At 37.5% G+C, this 27,556-nt stretch overlaps 1 protein-coding gene and 1 long non-coding RNA gene across 5 annotated transcripts in view; one reads left to right on the top strand and one right to left on the bottom strand.

The window, feature by feature from the left end:
- Positions 1–4,427, top strand: part of CUL4B (cullin 4B) — a 31,738-nt gene extending 27,311 nt beyond the window's left edge. For all 4 annotated transcript variants that reach the window (XR_011499893.1, XM_044763286.2, XM_044763284.2 and 1 more), the window contains one exon: positions 1,001–4,427. Coding sequence is in view for 3 of the 4 variants with exons in the window: in XM_044763286.2 (XP_044619221.1) it covers positions 1,001–1,096 (96 nt within the window). In the remaining variant the exon portion in view is untranslated. The remainder of the gene's footprint in view (positions 1–1,000) is intronic.
- LOC123282606 (uncharacterized) lies at positions 1,254–27,556 on the bottom strand. Its single transcript, XR_006522767.2, has 5 exons — positions 27,431–27,556; positions 26,379–26,523; positions 24,995–25,102; positions 11,923–11,962; positions 1,254–1,391 (listed from the first exon to the last, which is right to left on the bottom strand). It is a non-coding gene; the product is annotated as an uncharacterized lncRNA (long non-coding RNA).

Here is a 27,556-nt window from a genome sequence, read left to right as displayed (position 1 = left end):
CACCCTCATGCTCTGCCTAATAACCATTTCACTTCCAGCCAGAGAGATCAGCGAGGCTAGGCAAGTTAGAGGATAACTATAGTAAATATTGTGCTGATATTCTAGGTCCCTCACCATAATTAAGAGAAAGCCATTTTGATTTTCAGACCTCGGAATTACTGGGTAAAATTACTGGCTGAAATTTTGGCTGCCCCATCAGACTACTTTCCCTCTTTACCCCACTTGATTAAGTGAACCTTTTACATAATCTGGAAAACTCTGTATTAGCAAGCAAGATTATAGTCTTTTTATAAGCTAGATACAAAAGACAGTGGAATTTTGTCATGGAAGAGCTAAGAATGCAATCATGAGGATAAGCTGTAACGTTTCTTGATGATTTTTATAACCACAAGTAGGATTCAGAAATCCAAATCATTTATAGTAGGTAACAGTTAAATCTCACATTAAAGCTGAAATACCAAAATCTGAAATATGAGATGATACTTCACTCATCAAACCATTAGTAGTAGTCGTTAGTGATTTCCCCAGTAAATTTTTTATTTAATTTATAAAAATGCAACCTAACTTTGAGAACTAGCTTTTGCCCAAAGTAAAGGTCTACTTATCTTTTCAAACTGTTTTGGCAAAACTAAATAGCATTCTGTTTCCCTAAACAATATGTTCCTCATGTGAAATTAGGATAAGTTAGTCTTTTGTATTTAGCTGTGCAGAGAATAGCTGGTTCTTAGAAAACCTTTTTAAAATAGAGAAGTAATAGAAAGTATCACATAACAATATGACAAGGTGTGACAGTATATGTGTAATAAAAAACATTTCTTAACCTGGCTTATTTTCATTACACTTTTCTCTTTAAAAATTTAAGGAGATTTAAAAAATAAAAATTAAGGAGATTACATTAAATCAGTGAGCCAAAACTGTTTTTTTTTTAAATGGAGTATTGATAAATGGACTTAAGCCAATGATTATGAGCTTTGCACTAAAAATTTGCCCTCTTTTACAGCCTGCTGATCTTAAGAAGAGAATAGAATCATTAATTGACCGGGACTACATGGAAAGAGATAAGGAAAACCCAAATCAGTACAACTACATTGCATAAAATGTTGGCCTTGCAGCATTGATGTAATAAGCAGTAGCCAGTGGATAAACTAACCTGTTGATCCTATATTATTTGACTTCTTTTATACTACCGATGACCAAATGAAGCAGTGTAATGGAAATAGTTGAGTGGACTTTTTCAGTGGTTAACATGCCCATTTAAAGAGTAATACTTACCTTTAAGAAGAATGTTGTTGAACTCTTTGCATGTTATTTAGTATGATGTGCAGAAAACTCTTAAGAAAGTACCTGGTCTTCATGATTCCTCTTTGGAACTGGGGAAGAGGTCCCTATGGCTGTTAAAAGAGGAGGGGGGATTCTTATACACCATTAATTATGAAGCAAAAGGTTTATTTGCTTAAAATGTCATTTAAAGATACTTAAACTGCATGCAGACTTTATTTACTGTACAGAGTTCTGGATGTATTTATCAAATAGAAAAACCACCTTGGACTTGGTTGTACACTTGTTTTGTGATTTCCCTTGAAAAGAAAAATAAGTTGTCACAGCTATTGATATTTTACTAAGTAATGTTCTGTTACACTGAAAGGGATGTTTTAAAAAAAATTTATTTGGAAACAAGTTTTCAAGTAGAGGGACAGTTGCTTACCTAATCTCTTATATATGCACATCCTAAAATTTTCCATTTGTGACTCTGGGATGTGTATATGGCTTAGCCCTCAGTTTACTGTGCTGATTAACAGGTACTTATAAAAATAGCTGAAATAGAAAATTGGTGATCAGTTGTACTAGAAGAACATGGTAGGAGAGAAAAATCCAACTTTCTTCATATTAAAAATGAATACAATACGAACATTGCAAAAGAGACCAAAACCCACATATTTGTAAATTTTTACAGGAGCAAAAATTCATCAACTAGTTTTCAACTTCCTTTAATGTTGTTTGCACAGTTTTGTCTTTAACTTGGACCAATTATAGATTGTTACAGGCTTCCTAGGATTTAGCATTCCTGTTTTCTCTACCAAAGTTTATTTTGGAAGCACCCCAACTCTTTGTTGGTGAATGAGTCTTTCCTATTCAGATGTAAAATTCCTTCCTCTTTTTCCCCACACACCCCCTAGTTTGGAATTTCAAATTCTGTTTCATGCTGATCTTACTCCTTTAAAAATTGCTTGAAGATAAGCATTCTCATAGCCACTGGACACCTACTTTTCAGGGGAATGTCCTAGAATTGTTCTAACATAAAAAATAGCAAAAGTATTGTTCTTCAAATTGATAATGTGAGTAAAAGGCTTCTCTTTACCATCAGTAGTTTTTTGTTTTTGTGGGGTTTTTTGGGTTTTTTTTTTTTTTGCCTCCTTGTTTGTTTTTCCTTGAAGCTTTGAAGGGAATTGATCTTGGAAGAGAAGCAGAAAATTTTGTTTTTATTTTGTTAAAAATCAGAACAGCTTTAATGCTTTTTGCAACAGTATACTTCCTTGACTATCTGGAGCCGTTAGAATAAATACCTAGGTCCTAACTGTCAACTGAGGAGACCTGCTCTTGTGTCTGCTGTTGATTGTTTTCTTGAATTCTCAAAGACCTGTGACCAGTCATTAAAAAGAAGTTGCCTGTTTCTCATTTAATTGCATCAACTTGCACAATGTTGGTTAACAATATGTGGTATTTAGAATGCCTTCCGAATTCTTTTTGAGTAGCCATTGCCTTTATTTTCTCAACTCCTCCTTGGTTTCCTTACATGAGCTCATCTGACAAGAAAATGCAGCTATCTTGTTCTCTCTCTACTGGACCATCGACCTCAGTGTTCTAACTCACCCCTGATGGTCTCTGAGATAAGTAGACTATATTCCATGAGACTTGATAGTTATACTTAAGGAATTTTTAGGTAGAATTGGTCCTGTTAGGAGGAGACTCTTGGTGTCACCTTTGTTATCTTGAAAGCTGGTCCCTTCCCTGAGGCTCTTAATTTTTTGAAAACTTGATGCTGTTTCAGCTGAAAACTTGGCAAGACTATTAAAAAACAAGTTGAAGGGAGCTGTTTAAGAAATTGAAAAGTCATTGCAAACAAAATCGGATAATTGTGACTTTCAGTTCTGTATCAGTTGAATTTTTGTGCTCTTTTCCCTGTGTACGTGGTGGTTCTATTTTTCTCCAATAAAACTTTTATTTAAAAAAAGTTTGTAGAGAAGATCTTTAAAATACAAATATGTTAAGAAAGTTATAAAACCATAGAACTTAAAATCTTCCTAATTTAGTGAATTCTCATTTGTCAATTTTGTTATTTTTTAAATTTCTCTTTTTATTTTTGTGGTGGTTTGGTGATAATGCTATAGGAATGTGGAGGAGGGTATGGAAAAGGGTGAGTAAAATTCTCAGGAATCCTCAAGGTGGGTATTTATTCTTAAATGGCATATTTTAGAAAAATCAAATACAAGTATGAACATTGTTTCATTCAAATCCTCAAAGTCAAATAGTTTCATGAAGTCGGTATGAAACTAGTCTAGATTTAAGTTGAGGGGAGAAGGAGCAATTAAATACACTCTTGTTTTAGTCATGGCACTTGATCCGCCTTTTCTGTTAATGTGAGCTCTGGGCCATATACTCTCAGAGTAAGATGCTTCTTGAGAACCTTACCAAACCAGAGATCAAGAAGCTTTTTTGAACCCAGTTCCTGAGTCTGCTGAATGGTCTTAACATGTTGTCTAGCCATACTCTTGAAATTCTTATCTTGTACGTGTGCATAGAGTTCAGGAAATCGGTTTATTCTGTATATCTGTGTTTCAGGATTTTCGGAAGTTTGTTTTTTAATCTTAATATCCATATATCTTTTTTACATTAGCTGTTTTTTGTTTGTTTTAATGACCATTCTGTTTAATGCTGTGAATGGCAGGAGTGTTATAAACATGTTCTGTTCTCTCATCTACATAAAATTGCCAAAACAAATTGTTCATTAAAAAGAAAAGAGTAGTACTAATGGGAATTTGCATGATTATGCTTTATATGGTATCCTTGCTAATGCTTCGTTAATCAATAATTTTCAGTTTCCAACAAAAAATTTGAATAATGAACAGATTTGTTCACCTGAAAACACTTGGTTCAAATTTAACACTTTGTTCATTTTTTTCCTTTTTCCTTGCTATTAAAGAGTATTTCTTTTTTTGAACAGGCACATAATGTACTTTTATAATTAACAATCCTTAGAATTTGTCTAGCATAGTAAAAAAAATCGAACTTTTCTTTTGTAGAACCTTTTATATTTGATGTGGAATATAAGAATGTGCTGCAGATGCAGATTGCAACTTAATAGTTTTGCAAGCTATGAAAACAGATTCTCCTATCCTCTAATTCTTAGAATAAAATCTTTTAAAACATTTCTTTAATGAAAATTTTTTTGTTGTAAAATACACATAACATAAAATTAACCATTTTAAAGTGTACAATTCAGTGACAGTACATTCACTATTTTGTGCAACCTTCACCATTCTTTAGTTCCAGAACATTTTCATCTCAAAAAGTTTTTAATATAATGAAGTCCAATAAATCTACTTTTTCTTTTGTTGCTTTTGCTTTTGGTGTCATAGCAAAGAAACAAGCTAATGATGATATACCCCTATGTTTTCTTGTAAGAGTTCTATTGTTTTATTCCTTACATTCCTCTCATTTGAGTTAAATTTTGTATCTGGTATCAGGTAAAGGTCCAACTTCATTCCTTTGTATATGGATACCCAATTGTCCCAGCACCATTTGTTGAAGAGTCTGTTCTTTTCGCCATTGAATAGTCGTATCATCCTTGTTGAAAATCAATCGACCCTAGCTCTATAGGTTTATTTCTGGACTTTCAATTCTATTCCATTGATCTATGTATCAGTTGTTATGTCAGTAATACACTGTTTCGATTACTATAGCTTTTTAGTAAGTTTTGAAATCGAAAAGTGTGAATCCTCCACTTCTTTTTCAAGACTGTTTAGCTATTCAGATCCCTTGCTACTGCATATGAACTTTAGGATCAGCTTTTCTATTTCTGCAAAAAAGGCCATTGAGATTTTGATAGGGGTTGCATTAAATACAGTGATCACTTTGGGGCTATTAGCATCTTAACAGTATTAAATCTTCTAGTCCATGAATACATGATGACTTCCCTTTTTATTTAAACCATTTGTTTTAGGTCTCTTAAAAATTTTGTTCAGAAATACAGTCATGCATCGCTTAACGATGGGGATACACTCTGAGAAATGCGTTGTTAGGTGATTTCTTCATTCTGCGAACACCATAGATTTGTACTTACATAAACCTAGATGATATAGCCTCCCGCACAGCTAGGTACTAATGGTCCTAATCTTATGGGACCACCATTGTTTATGCGGTCCGTAGTTGACTGAAACGTCATTATTTGGCGCATGACTGTCTTTTGTACTTTTCACTGTACAAGTCCTGCATCTTCCTGGTTAAATATGTTCCTGTGTATTTTTGTTCTTTTTGCTGCTGTTGTGAATGGAATTTTCTTAATTTACTTTTCAGATTGCTCATTGCAAGTGTATACAGTTTTTGAGTGTTGATCTTGTACCCTGCAACTTTGCTGAATTGGTTTATTAGCTTTAATATATTTTTGTAGATTTTTAAGGATTTCCTATATGTAACATCTTTGTTGTCTACAAATATAGTTTTACTTCTTCCTTTCCAATTTGAGTGTGTTTTATTTCTTCTTCTTGCCAAATTTCTCTGGCTGGAGCTTACAATACGGTGTTGAATATAAGTGGCTAAAGTGGATGTCCTTGTCTTGTTCCTCATCTTATGGGGAAAGCTTACAGTCTTTCACCATTGAGTATGTTGGATGTGGGTGTTTCATAAATGCCCTTTATCGTGTTGAGGGAGTTCCCTTCTATTCGTAGTTTTCTGAGTGTTTCTGTCATTAAAAAATGTTGAATTTTGTCAAATGCCTTTTCTACATCAGTTGAGGTAATCGTGAGGTTTTTTTCTTCATAAATTGGTGTATTCAACTGATTGGTTTTCATCTGTTGAGCCATGCTTGCATCCCTGACATAATCCCCACTTGGTCAAGATGTATAATCCTTTTGATATGCTGTCAGATTTGGTTTGCTAGTATTTTGTTGAGGATTTTTGCATCTAAATTCATAAAGAGATATTGGTCTGTAGTATTCTTGTGGTGTCTTTGTTTGGCTTTGGTATCTGGGTAATGTTGGCCTAATAAAATGAGTTATGAAGTGTTTCTTCCTCTTCTAGTTTTTGGAAGACTTTGAGAAGGATTAGTGCTAATTTTTTAAATATTTAATAGAGTTTACCAGTGAAGCCATCTGGTCCTTGACTTTTCCTTTATGGGAAAGTTTTAGGTTTTCTTTTTCTTTTCTCCCCAAAGCCCCAGTACATAGTTGTATATCCTAGTTGTATGTCCTTCTAGTTTTTTCTGTGTGGGATGCCGCCACAGCATGGCTTGATGAGCAGTGCATAGGTTCGCACCCAGGACCCGAACTGGTGAACCCCGGGCTGCAAAAATGGCGCACACAAACTTAACCATTACGCCACCAAGCCAGCCCCTATGGGAAAATTTTTGATTGTTGATTCAATGTCTTTATTTAAAGGTTTGTTCAGATTTTCTATTTCTTCTTGAGTCAGTTTTAGTGTTTTGTTTGTTTCTAGGAATTTGCCAGTTTCATCCTGGTTATCTAATTGGTTGGTGTACAGTTTGTTTATAGCATTCTTTTATAATCTTTTTGATTTCTGTAATGTTGGTTAGTAATGTCCTACTTTCATTTCTGATTTTAATAATTCGTCTCCTTTCTTAGTCTAGCTAAAGGTTTGTCAATTTTGTTTATCTTTTTAAAGAACCAACTTTTGAATTTGGTGTGTTTTTGTTTTTCTGTTCTCTGTTGCATTTATTTCCACTCTAGTCTTTATTGTTTACTTCCCTCTGCTAGCTCTGGGTTTAGTTTGCTCTTCTTCTTCTAGTTTCTTAAAGTGTAAAGTTAGCTTATTGATTTGAAATCTTTCTTTTTTAGTGTGTAGGCATTTACAACTATAAATTTCCCTCTGGGCACTGCTTTCACTCCATCTCATAAGTTTTAGTATATTATTTTTGTTTTCATTCATCTCAAAGTATTTTCTTTTTTTTTAAATAATTTTTTTAAGATCTTATTTTTTTCCTTTTTCTCCCCAAAGCCCCCCAGTACATAGTTGTATGTTCTTCGTTGTGGGTCCTTCTAGTTGTGGCATGTGGGACGCTGCCTCAGCGTGGTTTGATGAGCAGTGCCATGTCTGCGCTCGGGATTCGAACCAACGAAACACTGGGCCGCCAGTAGCAGAGCACGTGAACTTAACCACTCGCCCACGGCCCAGCCCCTCAAAGTATTTTCTAATTTCCTTTGTGATTTCTTCTTTGACTCAATGGTTGTTTAAGAATGTGTTGTTAAATTTCCACACACTGTGAAATTTTCAATTTTCCTTCTGTTAGTGATTTCTCATTTCATCCCATTGTGGTCAGGGACGATACTATGATTACAGGTCTTTTTAATTTATTGAGACTTGTTTGTGGCCTTTCACATGATTTATCCTGAAGAATGTTCCATGTGGACTTAATAAGAATGTGCATTTTGCTATTTTGGGTGAAGTGTTCTATATGTTTGCTAAGACAAGTAGGTTTATAGTGTTGTTCAAGTCCTCTGTTTCCTTATTGGTCTTCTGTCTTATTGTTTTATACACTATTGAAAGTTGAGTATTGAAGTCTCCAACTATTATGTGGAACTGTATTTCTCCCTTCAATTCTGTCAATTTTTGCTTAATATGTTTTGGAACTCTGTTAGGTGTGTACATGTATATGCTTGTTATATCTTCTTGGTGATTCATCTTTAATGTATATTGTTATTGTCTCTTGTAATAATACAGTTTTTTACTTAAAAGTCTGTTTGTCTGATATTAATAGATACACCCTAGCTCTCTTTTGGTTACTCTTTGCATGCAGTATCTTCTTCCATTCTTTCTCTCTCAACCTATTTGTGTCTTGGGATCTAAAGTGAGTCTCTTGTAGACAGCCTATAGTTAATGTTTTCCTTTAATCCATTCTTCCAATCTCTACGTTTTTAAATTGGAGAGTTTAATCCACTTACATTTAAAATAATTACTGATAAGGAAGAACTTCTGCCTTTTTGCTATTTGTTTACTATATATCATATCTTTTGTTTTTCAAACCCTTTATACTGCCTTCTTTTGTGTTGGATTTTTTTGGTAGTATATCATTTTGATTCCCTTCTCATTCCTTTTTCTGTATATCTTTTAGTTTTTTCTTAGTGGTTACCCTGGGGATTGCAATTAACATCTTAAATTTATAACAAACTAGTATGAATTAATACCAAATTAGCTTCAGTAGTATATAAAACCTCTGCTCCTGTACACCTCCAACCCTCCTCCTTTACGTGGTGGTTGTCACAAATGACATCTTTATACATTGTGAACCCATTAACATAGAGGTAAAATCTTCTTTGTGTTCCTTAATCAGTCTTGAATAGTCAGTAAGGCATTAAGTTGAAAATAATGATCAAAAAGTAAGTTGTTTTCAGTTATTCATCTGTTTTGTTTTGATTAAAAGTCCCTCTATGCATAAAAGTATTTTCTTGTTCATTACTATATGTCAGAAGTTACTTTTTAAACATTTTGCAGATAGTAAGAAAGTTTTTATTAAGTGCAAAGACATCTATTCCATTGTTTGTTATTTGTCATTGGTGTTAATACCTTGTGAAAACATTTTAAAAAGGTAATTAGTTGCCTGAAAATTCTTCACAATGATTAACATTATACCTAAAAGGCCACTATGAAATTTGCTAGATTTTTAAAAGACAACACACAAAAAAGTAAAGGCAGATTTTCTTAGAATCAGGTCTACATGATGAATGGTGCTTCTATCCTAAAATTAGTTGCAGTACAGGCTGTGGAGTTGGCATCTTTCGAAGATTTTTTTCTTTTTTCTTTTATACATGTGATCATGTGCTTAAGGACAATCATTTTTTTTAATTGCTTTTTGGTGAGGAAAAATTGGCCCTCAGCTAGAATCTGTTGCCAATTTTCCTCTTTTTTTTCCTTCCCAAAGCCCCAGTGTATAGTTGTATATCCTAGTTGTAAATCGTTCTGGTTCTTCTGTGTAGGATGCTGCCACAGCATGGCTTGATAAGCAGGATGTAGGTCCATGCCCAGGATCCGAACCAGCAAACCTTTTCCAGGCCGCCGAAGTGGAGCATGCGAACTTAACCACTACCCACTGGGCTGACCCCAAAGATTTGTTTCTAATTACTCTCTGAGTTAAGGAACTCTGATTATGAGGCAGAAAGGTACTGCACATTTACTCCTTTTATCTAACTTTAAAAAATATTAAATTCTCACTGCCAGCCCAGTGGCACAGTGGTCAAGTTCACACGCTCTGCTTCAGCGGCCCAGGGTTCACCAGATGGGGGACCTATGCACTGCTTATCAAGCCATGCTGTGGCAGGCATCCCACATGTAAAACAGGAACATGGGCACAGATGTTAGCTCAGGGCCAATCTTCCTCAGCAAAAAGAGGAGGATTGGCCACAGATGTTAGCTCAGGGCTAATCTTCCTCAAAAAAAAAAAGCTTAATACACTTTATAAAATGTTTAGAAATATCAAATGTCCTGCTTAACCTACATAGTTTTGCTTATTTTAAGAGGAAATTAGATATAGACAGCTTAAATATTTTAACCAAAAACAAGAGTAGCATAAAATCCTCAAAGATCTTTAAGTGCATGGGGCCTATATTAGCCTTCTCACCCTACTGCTAGGTGTGCAGTAATAAACAGAGGGTCATTTCCCTCACAATTGAAGTGGATTAGAAAAGTTGATTGTTCCAGACCAGTATGTATAATTCCTACATAAAACAGATCATTAGGTTCTATAATCCAAGAATGTGTATTTTGGGGCTATCAGATTCTATTATAATATTTGAACATTCTGTTCATTTAATTTATAACATCATTCCAAAACAGACCATTAAAATGTGCTTTTTAGAAGAAAGGAGTGGGATGCAAGAAGAAATTGTGACCCCCAGTAATTGTTGAAATGTTCATATATCTAAATAAGTATTGACTAAACGTAAAAATGACTAATTTTGTTGGGGAAGGTAAAAATAAGATAGGCACTAAAATACTAATAAGCAAGGTAACATCGAAGATGGAAAGAGAGAGTTTGGAATTTAAATGTATTAAAATTTTTGTTCAGAAGAAAGATAAACTTTGGACTCTAAGTATGCATATTAAAATTTAGGGACACCTAGAAATCCCACTCCTAATTTACCTAAGAGGAATGAAAACTTATGTTCACACAAAAGCCTCTATGTAAAGGTTTGTAGTAGTTTTATTTATAGTTGCCAAAAACTTGAAACAACCAAAAATGGCCTTCAACTGGTGAATAGATAAACAGTGATTGGTGCGTCTCTGCAATGGAATACTACTACTCTGCAGTTATAAAGGAACAAACTATTGATACATTCAACAACATGAATAAATCTTTAATGCATTGTGCTAAGTGAAAGAAGCCAGAATTAAAAGGCTGCATATGGTTTAATTCCATTTACATCACATTATGCAAAAGGCAAGACTAAGAGTGGAAAACAGGTAAATGATTAGCGTGGGTTGGTGTAGGGAGAGGGGCTGACTACAAAGGGACAATAAGAGGGAATTTTGGGGGCTGATGATGCTTTGTATCTTAATTGTGGTGGTTCTACTATGCATTTGTAAAAACTTGGAAGTGTACACCAAAAAATGAATTTTACTGAATGTAAGTTAAAATTTTAGAAAATATTTTAAAGGTGACCCTAAAAGAATAAAAATAGAATGAATAACAGCCAAACCAGTAGAGGGGGGAAACGTGATCAGTCAAATAGAGTCAGGGAAAGGGTGCGATGGGGAAAGATAGCTTAGAAAAAGCAAAGTTAATACAAAGCACAAAATAATATGGCAGAGAGCGCTCCAATATAACCAAAAGGCCCCATAAAAAAATCAAAAAGACAGTCCACGGACTGGGAGAAGATATTCACAGTACATATAATCAACACAAGATTAGTATTCAGAAAATATACATAAGTTGTATAAGTCAATAAGAAAAACAGGCAACTCAAAAATGAGCAAGGAATATGAGTAGGCAATTCACAGAAGACAAAACCCAAGTGACCAATAAATTTATGAGATCAACCTCTGTAACGAGTGTAATACAACATAAAACAGTACAGTGCTATTTCACATGCATCCAATTGGCAAAAATGGAAAAGCCTCACAGCACTAGATGACGGTGACGAAGAGCCATGTAAACTCATCCATGGTAGGGATATGAGTTAGCACAACTACTTTGAAAAGCAATATGGTGAAATTTTGTAGTTAAAGGTGCCCACATCTTATGACTAAGCAATTCTAATCTTATATATCCTAGAGAAATTCTCATACCATATACAAAGAGAAATACACAAGAATGTTTATTTCTGTATCTGTAATTAGTAAAAAAAAAAAATTGAAACAGACTGTGTGTTCAACAGCACAATGGATAAATTGTGATACATTAAAAAATATATAACAGTTTAAACTTTATAAAACAGTATAAAAATTTGTAAAATATATTTATAAATGTTATATAGCAGTTAAAATGAGTGAATTAGTACTATATCAACACAGATAAATCTCTAAAACGATGAAAATGCAAGGTGCAGGAGAATACACATCCACTATGATACCACATATACATTTTTAATTATTAAAAGTAAACATTTAAAATTTAAAAATATAAACAATACTTTATAATGTTTAAGGGCACATGTACACACATATACATTTGAAGTAGTAAAATTTAAACATTACCTTAGAATGATAAACACCACATCCAGGATAGTGCTAATTTCTGGGGGAGGAAGGAGAAGAATTAGGTCAAGAGTGGGGTACATGGAACTTGAAGTGTTTTCTGTAGTGTTTTCTGAAAAGGTGCAAACCCTATGATCAAGAAATTCCACCCCCACGCTGGAGGAGCTCTTCCTCCGTGTGCACTGCAAGACTTGTACATGAATATTCATAGCAGCAGTTTCCAACCAAGTTTTTTGATTAAGTTCTGTGAATATTCTATATCGTTACTAATTTTTTATGTTTAATCTATCAATAATTGAGAAAGGTGCATTACAATCTCCCACCTTTTATCATTATGTAGTGACCCTCTCAATCCCTAACAATGCATTTAAAATTTTTTTTTGTCTTATATTAATGTAACTATCCTGGCTTTTGGCTAGTATTTGCTTGGTATATCTCTTCATTGCTTAACTGTCAGCCTTTCTCTGCTCTTATATTTTAGGTGTCTCTTCCATATTAGCTGGATTTTCCCCTTTTTCCCCTAGTCTGACAATCTCTGTCTTTTAACTATCAAATTACATCCATTTGCATTTATCGTGTTCACATTCATTTGTATTTGTTTTTAACATCTTACTGGTTGCTCTCTATCTGTTCTAATCTTATTTGCTTTTTATCCTTTCTCAGTTTAAAAATAATTACTGAGTTTTGTTTATTTTGTTTTCTTATTCCATCTTCCCCACTACTTATTTGGAAATTATATATTCTATTTCTGTTCTTTCTTTTTCTGTGAGGAAGATTGGCCCTGAGCTAACATCTGTTGCCAATCTTCCTCTTTTTGCTGAGGAAGATTAGCCCTGAGCTGAAATCTGTGCCAGTCTTCCTCTCTTTTCTATGTGGGATGCCGCCACAACATGACTTAATGAGCAACGCGTAGGTCTGTGCCCAGGATCCAAACCTGTGAACCCCGGGCCGCTGAAGCAGAGCATGAGAACTTAACCACTACGCCACCAGGCAGGCCCCTATTTCTATTCTTTTACTGATTATCTTTGATATGTTACCATGTATGCTTAACAAAGCCTAAAGTTAGCATCAAATTCTCCCAAATTATATATGGATGTTAGAACACGTTAATACTGATCACCTCTCTCCCACCTTACACAGTATTGTTGTCCAGCATTTTAGTGTTGTCCTCTTTTTAAAAATAAACACCATAAATTAAAACACCACCTTCTCAATGAGGCTTACCATAGCCACTATTTAAAACATCAGCTTGCCTACCAACCCCGTGAAACATACACATTCACTCCTGATTCCTCACTCACTCTGCTCTTCTTTTTGCTTTTTTACATATCACTTGTTACCTTTTAGCTTACTATGCAATTTACTTGGTTAATATGCTTATAGTGTATTGTCTCTTTACTCCACTGGAGTTTAAGCTCCATTAGGGCAGAGACCTTTGTTTTGTTCATTGATGTATCTCACTTAGAGCAGTTTCTAGCCATAGTAGGTGCATTCGTTTCCTGTGGCTGCTGTAACTAATTACCGCAAATGTAGTGGCTCAAAACAACAGAAATTAATTCTCTCACAGTTCCAGAGGCCAGAAGTCGGAAATCAGCTTCACTGGGCTGAAATCAAGGTGTTGGTAGGGCCACACTCCCTCTAGAGGCTCTTGTCTTTTCCAGTATCTAGAGCTGCCTTCCTTGGCTCATGTCCCCTTCCTCCATCTTCAAAGGCAGTAGCATAGCCACCTTCTCTCTCTGACTCTGCGTCCATCCCATGGCTTTCTTTTCTGTGTAATCTCCTTTTGCCCCTCTCCTATAAGGACACTTGTGATGGCATTTGGGGCCCATCCAGATAATCACAAAATAATCTCATCTCAAAATCCTTAATCACATCTACAAAAACCCTTTTTTCCAAATAAGGTAACATTTTACAGGTTTCAGAGATTAGGCCCGGGCATCTTTGGTTGGACATTATTCAGCCTACTACAGTAGGTGATAAATATATGCTGAATAAATGAACAACTTATTTTATACCATGTATAGATTAATTTACATATTTGCCAATTTTTTCCCTCACTATTCCTTCTGACAACTCAGAGCTTCTTTCTGAGTTAATTTTCTTTTCTTCTGAAGTACATCTTTTAGAAATTTACTTGGTGTAGGTCTATAGGTGTAAATTTGTTTTTCCTTAACTGAGGATGTTTTTATTTCCAACTCTGTCTTGAAATATTAATTTTCAGGGCACATAGTTCTTGGTTGCCTGTTATTTTTTTCTCAGCACTTGGAAGATATCATTGCACTGTCTTCCAGCTTCAATTATTGCTCTAAAGAATCTGCTGTTACGGTTAAGTTTGCCTGCTCTACTTCGGCGGCCGAGGGTTCGCCAGTTTGGATCCTGGGTGTGGACATGGCACCGCTCAGTAAGCCATGCTGGGGCAGATGTCCCATATATAAAGTAGAGGAAGATGGGCATGGATGCTAGCTCAGGGCCAGTCTTCCTCAGCAAAAAGAGGAGGATTGGCAGTGGATGTTAGCTCAGGGCTAATCTTCCTTAAAAAAAAAGAACCTGCAGTTAGCCTCATTTTTGTTTCTTTACAGATGATCTGACTTATCACTTGATTATGTGTAAGATTGCCTCTTTGTGGCAGATGTTCTGTCATTTCAGTATGGAGAAGTGTGGATTTGTTTTTATTTATCCTTCTTGGTATATAATAATGCTTCATTTGCATGTAGATTCATGTCTTTCATTGGTTGTGAAAAATTCTCAACTATTACTTTGTTTTTCAAATATTGCCTCTTCCCCATTTTTCCTCTTCTCTCCCCCCAGAAATAAATTAGGCATGTTAGAGCTTTTTATCGTATCCTCTATGTCTAGCTCTCTTTCATATTTTCCATCTCTAATGCTGCATTTTGGGCAATTTCTTTAGATCTATTTTCCAATGACCTAATTCAGTCTTCAGTACCCAATCTGTTTAATTCATCTACTGAACTTTTAATTTCAATAATTTATATTTTTTATTTCTAAAGGTCCTATTTGCTTCTTATATAAATCTTCCTGATCATTTTGATAGTCTGCTGTTGCTTGGTCATTTTTGTAGTTCTTTCTTTTGATTAAATATTTTTCTTATATTAGAAACTTTACATCTTGTATCAGATAATTCTAATATCTGAAGGGCTTGGGGGATATAAATTTTTTGTTTATTTCTGCTGACTCATTCATGGTGGTTTATTTCCTTGTACATTTGTTGATTTTTGTCATCCTCATTGTGATTTTAATTTCCATTTCTTTGATTACCAATAAGATGGAGCATCTTTTTCAAATATTACTTTGGCCATTTAGATTCCTTTTTTCATGGTGTTCTTGTTCAAATCTTTTGCCATTTATCTTATGGGTAGTCTGGTCTTATTGTTTTATAGGAATTCTTTATATATTTTAGATCAGTGCTGGCCAATAGAAATATAATATGAGCCCCATGTATAATTTTAAATTTTCTAATAGCCATTTTTAAAAAAGCCAAAAATAAACAAGTGAAATTAATTTTAATATGTTTTATTTAACCTAATGTATTAGGGTTCTCCAGAGAAACAGAACCAGTAAAATATATATGCACATATATTTACATATATATATGAGAGAGAGATATTTATCATAAGGAATTGGCTCACATAACAATGGATGCTGAGAAGTACCAAGATCTGCAGTCAGCAAACTGGAGACCCAAGAGAGGTGATGATGTCATTTCTGTCTATAAAAACAGCAGACTCAAGACCCAAGAAGAGCTGATGTTTCAGTGAGAGTCTAAAGGCAGGAAAATACTGATGTTCCACCCCAGCAGTCAGGCAGGAGGAAATTCCAAGTCACTCCTGGGAGGGTCAGCCTTTTTGTTCTATTCAGGCTTTCAACTGAGTGGATGAGGCCCATCCACATTGGGGAGTGTAATCTGCTTGACTCAGTCTACTGGATTCAAATGTTAATCTCATCTAAAAACACCCTTACAGACACACCCAGAATAATGTTTGACCAAGTATCTAGGAACCCCATGACCCAGTCAAGTCGAGACATAAAAACCATCTCACCCAATATATCTAAAATATTTTCATTTCAACATATAATCAGTATAAAAAATATTAATGACATATTTTACATTTTTATACTGTCCTCAAAACCCAAAGTGTAGTTTATACATACAGCCCATCTCCATCTGGATTAGTCACATTTCTTTTGCTCAATAACCAAATATGGCTAGTGGCTATTGTATTATACACACTAGCTTGCCTTTTCAGTCTTAATGGTGTCCTTTGATGAACAGAAGTTTTAAATTTACTTTAGTCAAATTTATAAATCTTTTCCTTGATGGTTAATATTTTTTGTATATTAAGAAATAAATGTTTCCCTACCTCAAGGTCTTAAGGATATTTTTTCCTAGAAGCTTTACTGTTTTAACTTTGACATTTAGATCTATAATCCACTTAGAATATATTTTTTGTGTATGGAGCAAGGTTAGGGTCAGGTTTCATTTTTTTCCATATGGAAATCCAATTGAGCACTATTTAATGAAAAAACTCTGTTTCCCCCCCAATCTGCAGGGCCACCCCAGTCATATTTCAAGTGTCCATATACATGTGGGTCTGTTTCTAAATGCTCAATCTGTTCCACTGATATCTTTGCTATCTATGAACCAATACTGTCTTAATTACTATAGCTTTATGGTAAATCTTGATAGTGGGTAAAGGCAGAGCCTCTTACTTTGTTCTTTTTCTGTAGAAGTGGTTCTCCAAGTGTGGCATCAATATCAACTGGAAATTTATTAGAAATGCAAATTTCAGTCTCCATTTCAGACTTACTAAATTTGAAAGTCTCAGGGTAGACCTAAGAAATCTGTTTTAACAAGCCCTCCAGGTGATTGTGATGCACTCTGAAGTTTGAAAGCCACTGTTCTAGAATAGGGCTCAGCAAGCTATGACCTGCAGGTCAAATATGGCCAGCCATCTGTTTTTGTACTTCAAGCTAAGACCTTCTTTAATGACTTTTAATAAAGTTTTATGATATTTTCCATGAAGATCTTACACATCTTTTGTTAGATTTAATTTTAAATATTTTTATGCTATTGTAAAAGGGATTTGTATGTCATTTTTCTGTTTCTGGTTGGCATAAAGGAATACAATTGATTTTTGTAAATTGATTTTGCATATAGTCACTTTACCAAACTTTATTTAAAAGTTTATCTTTCAGTTTTTTTAGACGTTCTAGTCACACAATCATATTATTTGTGAAAAATGAGAGTTTTGTTTCTTCCTTTCCAAGCCTTATGGATTTTATTATGATATAAACTCTCTCTATATAAAATCCTTTCTATTTTGGCATTCTCTAGGACTCTTGTTAGTTCTCACAGACTCATGGGGCAATTAAATTTATTCTTAAGGTTTCAAATGACATAGTTTTTAAATTACAAAAGGAATTTTGTCTGGACTTCCAGACCAAAAAAAAAAAAAAGGAATTTTGTCTGGACTTTCAAGATGGCATAGATTAATCTCTCCCTACTCCTCCCTACTAAATAAAATGATAAACCCTGAAACTAACACAAGAGACTACCAAAGGAGAACTCTTAAAGATAGTAAGAAGAAGGTGAACTGGTTTGGGACCTCAGATATGGAGGAACAAATGTCAGGAGAGCATCTTATGACCCCTGTCCCCTCCACCCCCGCAACAGAAGAAAGTGGTCCAGGCCTAATCTTTCCTGACCATTAACCTGGCAACAGAAGGTAGCCCAGATAGGCTCATTCCACCCCTGGGTCAAATGGAAGCCCCAGTGACACCACCAGGCAAGCCCAGCAGAACCAGCAAGGGAGATGATCAGAAGCCCCACTGATAATAAGCAGCCAGTAGAAGCCCTTTTCTTCCCTGCCAGGCCTCAAACTCAGCTCCTCCACTCAGAGACATTGCATTCTGGGCAGTAAGCGGGGGATCCCACCGAGACAAGCAGAACCTGTCTCAGAAGAACTCTTCTTCCCCACTAGGGGGCCTGAAACCCCTCTCCCCCCTAGAGATACCACGTGGCCAGGGAAACACTGGCAAGAGGGATACTGCTATGCTACAACAAGCACCCACTGGCAAGCCACTACATCCTGTAGGCCTGAGGTACACCTCCACCTACTGGCAAGAGAGATCTTACAATAAGCAACCATCCCAGGAGATACTCTTCATCCTTGCAAGTTGGAAAAATCCCTTCCCCTACCTAGAGGCACCAAGCAGCCCAGCCGAGGGAGGCTCTTTCCATCTGTTTAAGCAACACCATTATAGACTACTGGGAGCTTTGGCAACATGAGGTAAAGCAGGAAGACAAAAGTAGCACTGCAAAGGCTCTGAAAACTAGATTGTCATTGGAACCAAAGCTCACCAGTGTAGGTCAGGACTGCATGCTAAATCTGAACAGGTGACTGCCTGCTAAAATAAAAAATATGAATAAGACCCAGCATCTACTAAAATAATAGCCAAAATGTCCAGGATACAATAAAAAAATTACCCATCATCTCAAGAACCAGGAAATCACAACTTGAATGAGAGAAGAAAATGAACTGATACACAAATCAATATGAATCAGGTGTTGGAATTACCTGACAAAGATTTTGAACTATCATAAAAATGACTCAACAAGCAAGTACAAATTTCCCTGAAACAAATGAAATAGAAAATCTTAGCAAAGAAAGAATTGTTAGAAGTAACCAAATGGAAATTATAGAACTAAAAAATACAACTAGAGATTTAAAAAACTCACTGAATTTTAATAGTAGAATGGAGCTAAATAGTAGAATGGAGATGACAAAGCATAGAATTAGTGAACTTAAGGAGAGTTCAACAGAATTCATTCAATCTAAACAACAGAAAGAAAACAGAAGTTTTCTTGAATGAACAGTGCCTCAGGGACCTGTAGGACAATTTGAAAAGATCCATCATTCATACCATAAGAGGCCCAGAAGAAGAGGAGAAACGGGAGCTGAGAGAGTACTTGAAAAAATAATGGCTGAAAATGTCCCAACTTTGGCCAAAGACACAAACCTACAGATTCTAAAGGCTGAGTAATCACAGATAGGATAAACCCAAAAAACCTATGCGAATATATATCATAATTATACTTCTCAAAACTAAAGACAAAAAAATCTTGAAAGCAGCCAGAAAGAAATGACACATTGCCTGTCGTAGGACATTAATTCAAATAACAGTGGATTTCTCACCTGAATTCATGAAGACCAGAAAAAAGTGACACACGATTTCTCAAATGCTGAACTGTCAATCATGAATTCTGTATCCATGATACTATACTTCAGGAATGAAGGAGAAATAAAGACATTCTCAGACAAAGGAAAACAGAAAGAATCTTTCCCTAGCAGAACTATCCTTATATAAGGGCTGAAGAAAATTATTCAAACAGAAAGGAAATGAAAAAAGAAGGAATCTTGGAGCATCAGAAAGGAAGAAAGAACGATCTAACTCATAAATAGAAAATAACAACAACAAACAAACACATAGAGACAGAGATTGGTGGTTACCAGAGGGGAAAGGAGGGAGGAGGGTGAAAGGCGTGACTGGGCACACGTGTGTGGTGATGGATGGTAATTAGTCTCCGGGTGGTGAACATGCTGTAATCTACACAGACATTGAATGATGATGATGTACACCTGAAATTTATATAATGTTAAAAACCAATGTTACCTCAATAAAAAAATTTTAAAAATAAAGTTGGTGTCATGGAGCCATTTGGTTGGCTAACTCAGCCAACACTTTAACAGCTACTGCTTCACTTTTCATACATGCACAAGGAAATTTAGAATAAAAAATAAGCAAAATGAATTTAGAAGAACAACCATTCGATCTATATAGTAAGTTATGGTTCACAGAGTTATATGTAAACCTTCTGTATCTGCATGTGTGATCCTTGAGCACTTTAGGAAAATAGCTGCCGACTTTTGAGGTAGACGCTGCTATTCCTTCAGCAGATAGGTGTCTTCTGGCTTTTGTGTGGTTTGCTATATCACTGTGGCCCCCACGGGTGGTAAACATCAACAGACATTTTGTGTGAGTTACATGTACATCATCAAATTCAGTACCTAAATCTTCATAAACACATACTTTCATATACTTGTGCTCATTACTGCTAAGAGGATTATGGCAAAATAGAAAAGCATTATCAATCAGTAAAATAAGTAGTTGTAGATTTACACCATGTATAAATCACAGAACCACTGTTGCGAGAATGTTCAGACTGCTCTCTGTATAGACTATATGGTGGGACTGCTTAGCCTCTCCTTCCTACACATATTTCATGCATACCTAGCCTGTAATTTCGCACATCTCTCATTGACCTTCCTAATTGGTGAGCCAACAGCTTCTGAAACTCACATCTGGAACTTGCCAAGGAACAACTGGCCAGTGTACCAGGTGACAGGCGGCTGGACAGGGTCACATACATCTTCCACCACTACTGAGACCCCAGGTTGTTAGCAGTCCCTAGCTGCTGTTACCTGGGCACATTTCCTCTTTTTTTTTTTTTTTTTTAAGATTTTATTTTTTTCCCTTTTCTCCCCAAAGCCCCCTGGTACATAGTTGTATATTCTTCGTTGTGGGTCCTTCTAGTTGTGGCATGTGGGACGCTGCCTCAGCATGGTTTGATGAGCAGTGCCATGTCCACGCCCAGGATTCGAACCAACGAAACACTGGGCCGCCTGCAGCGGAGCGCGTGAACTTAACCACTCGGCCATGGGGCCAGCCCCTGGGCACATTTCCTCTTATCAGTGAGCTCCCTGCCTGCTTTTCCTGGTGAGGAGGTCAGCGTTATATCAGGAAAGGGTTAGTTAGGAAAAGAGATGGATTATCACTGGTTGTCTTTCAGATTTAATCATGTGAGAACTCTGTAGAAACTGGAAGTTCAAAATAGAGATCTACTAAACCCAAACCAAATTATTTACCACAACTATTAATTGTAATATTTGGTTCAAAAATGAAAAATGTGGGACAAATGCTAAATTGGATGAGATGTGGGACAATGGGTGTAAATTGGGACTGTCCCAGACAAACCGAGAATGTATGGCAATCCTGATTACACTACTTCTCACTAGATTATCATTTCTTACATTGGGTCCCCTTCAATAACTCCACATGGTCTTCACCAGTGTGCTAGAGTAATAACATGATGATGATGATGCTGATGAACTTTTGACCCAGTTGATTACACTATCCTCCTTAAAGTGTCCTTCCCTCTCATGGCTTCTGGGGAGTTTTCATCTTAACGCTGATGTTCCTCCTCCTCTGCCCAAGCTCTGAACCTTAGAGTGCTTCCTGGCTCAGTCCTGTGCCTGCCCTTCTTCTCTACCTGCACTCTCTCCCTAGGGGATCTCATCTAGTTCCATGGCTTTAAAATCCAATTCTATACTGATGGCTCCTGAATCTATATCTGCAACTTGGGCTTCTCTTTTATGCCCAGACTCACATCCCTACTTGCCTATTCAACACATCCACTTGGATGTTTTATACATTTCAAACATAACATACCTAAAAAGGAACTGTTGCCTGGGTTTGAATCCTGGCTCTGTCATTTACTGGCTGTATAGCGTTAGTCAATTCTCTGTGCCTTAATTTTCTTATCTCTAAAATGGGAATATTAAACCTATGAGGACCTTATTGAGTTGTGTTAGTCAATGTAAAGCTTGTAAAGAAACACTGAGGGGGCTGGCCCCGTGGCTGAGTGGTTAAGTTCGCGCGCTCCGCTGCAGGCGGCCCAGTGATTTGTTGGTTCGAATCCTGGGCTTGGACATAGCATTGCTCATCAAACCATGCTGAGGCAGCGTCCCACATGCCACAACTAGAAGGACCCACAACGAAGAATATACAACTATGTACTGGGGGGCTTTGGGGAGAAAAAGGAAAAAAATAAAATCTTTAAAAAAAAAAAGAAACACTGAGTTGGTCAATAATGCATGGAGAGTAATGATGTTAGCAATTAAATGGATATTACTTGTTTCTCATTTGGCTATTTGATGTTTAAGGAGCACTTAAAAATTTTTGTTTTAATTCATGTTAAACTTTATTTTACTATTATGTCACAAGAGAAAATCAGTCATTATTTGAGAGGGGAGAGGTATATAAGAATTTTAAAAACACTCTAGGATTAAAGGCTAATTCAGAGTTCATTTATTACCATAATTGACACAACTGATCTAGTGGGAAAAAGAGCCAAGGTGTGGGTTGGAGTCTCCTGGCTGTGTGAACTTGACCAAGCCACCTGACCTTTCTGATCCTCAATACAAAATGGAAATAGTAAAAACATAACCTCCCAGGTGTAATAAGGATTAATGAGATAAAATGTTGAAGTACTTTGTAAAAATAAAGAGGATTCAGATGTAAATTATGTTATTGAATGTATTTGAACACAAGATGTAGGTGGTAGCATTTCCTCTTTTGTCTCCCAGAGCCAATAGCTCAGTCCTCATTTAATGTGGCTAAGACACAAGTTGTCTATATGATTATCCAGCATTCTAACCTATGTGTGTACCATGTTTCTATACTGTTCCTAGGCCTTGTCATGACAGCACCAACAACAGTAACAAGAATAATACAACAAAGCCGCTGAACAGTATTCAGTGTTTTCTGCGTGCTGTGCCTTTCCACGGGGCTTTCTGTTCAATCTCCGTAGCAAACCTATGAGGGGTGTTATCCCTTCTGTAGATGAGGAAACTAGGACACGGAGAGGTTTGGTGACTTCCTCAAGTCTCACAGCTAGTAAGTGGCAGAGCAGCCAGTATGTGACGCAAGCCTTTGCCCCCAGCGGCTGTGGTAGGTTTTAATGTCATATGACCAGAAAGATCTGAAGGCAGGAAACTAGATGAAAACCACAGAGCCTCATTCTGATCAGGAAATGCTTATTGACGCTCTGAAGGGGCCTTGGGGGAGTGCTCAGATGGTTGTGAGGTAGAGTGTGCTTCCTAAACTCCAACTCAGACATCCAAAAAGACAAAGGTACCTAATTCGTGAGTTCAGACCGGTTTGTGAAAGAAAACGAGGGCGTGAGTCCTTGTTTTTCTGGCAAACGGTTTAAGCCCTTCCATATGGGTTGATTCTGCATAACGTAGGTGGTGGTGGCCATTATTTGAGGACAGTTGTTTGGGCAAGAAAAGTCTTGTCCAATGTCTCTTCAGAGGCACTTTGGGCATTTTTTTCCTATATACTATTTATATTTGGAACATATTAAACATTTGGCACATATTAAATTAAATTTGGCACATATTAAACATTCCACTCAATAAATGTTGGTTATTATTATCTCTATGCCCTGTTTGTTTTTTCATAAAGCAATAAAACTTGAAATTATTTTATTTGCCTGTTTACTTGCTTCTCACTAGTCTCTCCTAGAATGAAACTCCTTGAGGATAAAGACAGTATCTGTCTTATTCATCACTGTATCCCCATAGTGCCTGGCTCATAATAGGTGCTCAATAAATATTTGTTGAATTGATTAACTGAATGAATGAATGAATGAAATAACTGCATGACCCAACTTAAAGATATGGAAGCATAATTTTCTGTCTCCTTCTTTCTAATGTGTCGTGTCTAGGAAATAACTGGGAGAAATGTTGGGAGTAGTGTGTTATATAATTTGGGGGGGTGACTGGGATAAAAATGACGTCATGAAGGTGACCACTAGCAAAATAGACTTTACTACAGGAGTTCTTAACTTTTTTTGCACCATGCACCTCTTTAAGAATTTAATGAAGCCTAGGGACCCTGACATAGAATAATGTTTTAAATGCATAAAATAATATATATATATATATATATAAGATTACAAAGGAAGCTGATTATATCAAAATAGAATTATCAAAATATTTAATAAGAAATGTGTGATATAATAATACATGCACTTCTCTATTAACAAATTAAATATCAAGATCTAGAGATCTAAAAAGTAACAGTGTTGAAGTACTGATGAGCATATACCATATTTCAAGATACCTGCAACAATAGTAATGTGGTATAAAATATATCCATGGTTTCTATTGGTGACCATGCCATAGATATTGCTAATCCTACTGTGGTTTGTTGTCTATATCCATGATTTAAGGAAATCTTAAGTTTCAGTAAAAAGCTGGTTCGGATAAAGATGCTGATTTTTCATCTCAGTTCATGAGCCCCTCTGAACTTTATCTACGGACCCTGGGTTAAGGACTCCTGCCTTGGAGCCAGGGAATTCAGGACACTGACCAGAGAGGGTCACACTAGTTATTTCTGTAACTCAGGATCCCATTCAGATTGCTCTGTCTTTACCACATCTCAACACTGATGGATGATTCACTCTATATGATGGTAACTGACCGATACATTCTTTTCTCTCTGGGTTTGCCATCTCTGCCATTAGAGTCTGGTGGCTGAGGGTGCTGGCTGGATCATCTCTTTTTACAGAGTCTGTAACAGTGAGGGTACTATGTGCAGCCTTGTGGAGTGTAATCCATGGTGCTGGTCTATCTTTTGCAGGGTTCTCAATCTGTAACTTGCAAAGAAAGTAGTGGGGATGCCTATTAAACATGCTGATTCCTAACCCCAGAGATTCTGATTGAGTAGACTATTGTAGGGAGGTGGGTCTGGGAATTTAACAAGTATCCTGAGTGATGAGGAACATTGTTGCGAGGCCGTGTAGATTTATGGGACAGCCCTGGGCTAAGATTTGCTCTACCTTTAGCCCTTGCCTCTCATCTTAACTTCTCCCTGCTCCCATGCTATATAAAACCCTACCAATCGCACACGAGCCATTTGGCAAGAGCCTGATCTTCTTTCCTGGGCAGAGCAAACTTGTCTCAGTGGTAGCTGCTCTGACTGCACATGTACAACTATCTAGTTCATAGACATTTCAAATCACTTTTCCTACTATCTTCTATCAAGAGTTGGCTGCCAACCCTCTTCTTTAATGTGTTGAGATACAATTGGAATTCTCTGTTCTGAACAGTCAACAGTCTGGTCTGTATTATTACATTGTTGGTTTACCGCTCAGTGTGGTGGACATGGAGAATACACCATTCTGATCTCTGTTTAAGGAAGGACGGACCTGCTGCCCAGCTGTGGAGAGTGTGTTCAGATGCCAAGTGTCTGCCACTTCCGGGTTGGCCTCCACTTCAGGTCATGAGGTCATGCTTTTCCCAGGGTAGCCCTCGTCCTGCGAGTGAGAGAGAGAGGTATAAAGGCCTGGTCTTGTCAGTTCATTGTGGGATACTCTGATGGGCAATCCTCTCTCCAGACCTCCCTGTGGGGTTAGTCCAGTCTTTGTTAGGCTGGCATCATTGTTCGACTTTTCCCTCTGCCCAATCCTGCCTCCCACCCCTTCCTTTCACGGATACTGATCTTTAAACATCTTGTACTCCAAATTCCACCTCAGCATCTGCTTCTGGAAAACCCAAGCCATGACACCCCACTTCTCGCCCTTACAGCAACTACGACTGAAGTACACAAAGTCCAGGGCAACACTTCAGTGCAAATTAGATGCTTCCATGCAGCCCGGTGCCAGGTGACCCAATCCAGGTCTCCCACACTGTGCTTCCCTGTATCCTGCCCCAGAGCCACAGGAAAGGCCGCATATGCTGAGGTGGGGGACAGGAAGCAGGGAGAGCTCCACGGAGTGGGCTGAATTTGAGGTGGCCGTTTCAAAGTAAGGAGAGAGAAGAGGGAAAAGAACTAATACCCACTGAGCACCTCTTACGTCTCAGGCTCTCTGCTAGGAACTTGCTTTATTTCACACAAGCTCTGTTCACAACGATACTATGGGGTAAGTGGTTCCACCACCAATAATAATAAAGTAAAAATAAGTACCATTGATTGAGTGCAGTACTTATTATGTATCAGGTACTTTTCTGAGCCTTCACATTCATTATTCTCTCATTTATTCCTTAAAGGTCCTCAAGGCCTGGGAAGCTCTCACCAACCTCCCCCCTCTAGTACCAGGGTTCCATGCATTTCACTTACGATCAACTTTTGTGATCACCATTCTCCCAGCAATTCCCCACGAATTTACTACCAGGCAGCAGCCCAGATTTGAGGCCCACTTAGAGTTGAGGCTCCAGCCCAATGATCCCTCTCTGCTCCTCCTCTGCTGACCCTGATTCACTCAGGACTCTGTGAGAAAGCAGAGCCTCAGAGAAAACAAGGGACTCCTGCTCACACAGCTAGCGGGCGGCAGAGTGTGAGTTCAGACCTAGGCAGCCCGACTCCTTAGCAGGGTTCCTAACCCTGCTGCTCTATCACCTCCTACTGGGTTATGATCTTTTCTTTTCTTTTCTTTTCTTTTGAGGCATGATGGCTTTGTGTTTTCTTATGTGTCACAACAACAGTAAATCAAATATTAATGAAATATCCTCATTTAGGGAAAACTTTGCAAGTAAAACCACGTGCCTATATTTACAGAAATCTAAGGCTTTAAAATAAGTAAGTTAACTCACCAAAAAAGGTCATGAGAGATGGGGCTGGGCTGGTGGCGTAGCGGTTAAGTTCGCACGTTCCACTTCTCAGCGGCCCGGGGTTCGCCCGTTCGGATCCCAGGTACGGACATGGCACCGCCTGGCACACCATGCTGTGGTAGGCGTCCTACATAGAAAGTAGAGGAAGATGGGCACGATGTTAGCTCAGGGCTAGGCTTCCTCAGCAAAAAGAGGAAGACTGGCAGTAGTTAGCTCAGGGCTAATCTTCCTCAAAAAAAAAAAAAAGGGTCAAGAGATATGATCTTTTCTTCACGACTCGGTGATGAAGATAAAAGAAATACATTTTTGTATTTTATCCATTAATCTTGATTACCATTTATTACTCAATCCTTTGAATGTGTTTTTTAAACAGCTTGAGGTACAATTGCTGTTCAATAAACTATACATATTTAAAGTGTACAATGTGATGAGTTTTGACATGTTAGTGCACGAAACAACGTCGTTTCTCTGTATGTCAAAGTCACCTATAGCCAACTCACCAGGAGAGGCACTAGGCTTTGGTATAGGTTCTTGCAGTCATAAAGGAAACAGGTGAGTAAGTGTGCTGAAGAAAGACCTCAAAGCAACTACTGCCAGTGACCTCAGAAGCACCAACTGTAGACATAAAGGACAGCACTTCATTGTTCTTTCCTCCGAGAGGCCATAATTAACTGGTAGGGATTGCATGCCACTCGGCGCCAAAGACAAGAATAAGGCAGCATCACACTGCAAAAACAAACTGCGGTTACAGGCTAGGCCTCCAGGGGGAGAAAGCTCCTGGAGGAATGCCTAGAAAGCGGCAAAGCCTCTGGAGTCACTAGCTCAAAGTACAACAGTCGTTTTCCGAGCAAGGTCGCCTTGACCGCTGGCAGCGAGCGCGGCCTCCCGCAGCTGCAGCCGGCCCTCCAAAGGTACCAAACGCAGGAAACACAGAAAGCCAATGTTTCACCCAGATCCATGTGTTACTGTTCCCGGAACGCTAACCCACAAGTCAAGGCGTGCCAGCCCGGCCCAGGGCCCCCTCCTTCCGCTACCCTTTTCGCTCTGGCCTGCCAGGGGTCCGCCCAGTGGAGGAGCCAAAGGATAGATTAAACCGACGCTTCCAGCGCCTGCAGCAATACCAAGAGTGGGTGGAGCGGGGAGGGAAAGCTACCCACTTC

This window comes from Equus asinus, chromosome X (assembly GCF_041296235.1).
Source record: "Equus asinus isolate D_3611 breed Donkey chromosome X, EquAss-T2T_v2, whole genome shotgun sequence".
Classification (NCBI taxonomy): Eukaryota; Metazoa; Chordata; class Mammalia; order Perissodactyla; family Equidae; genus Equus; species Equus asinus.
This window is presented reverse-complemented; position numbering and strand designations above follow the sequence as displayed.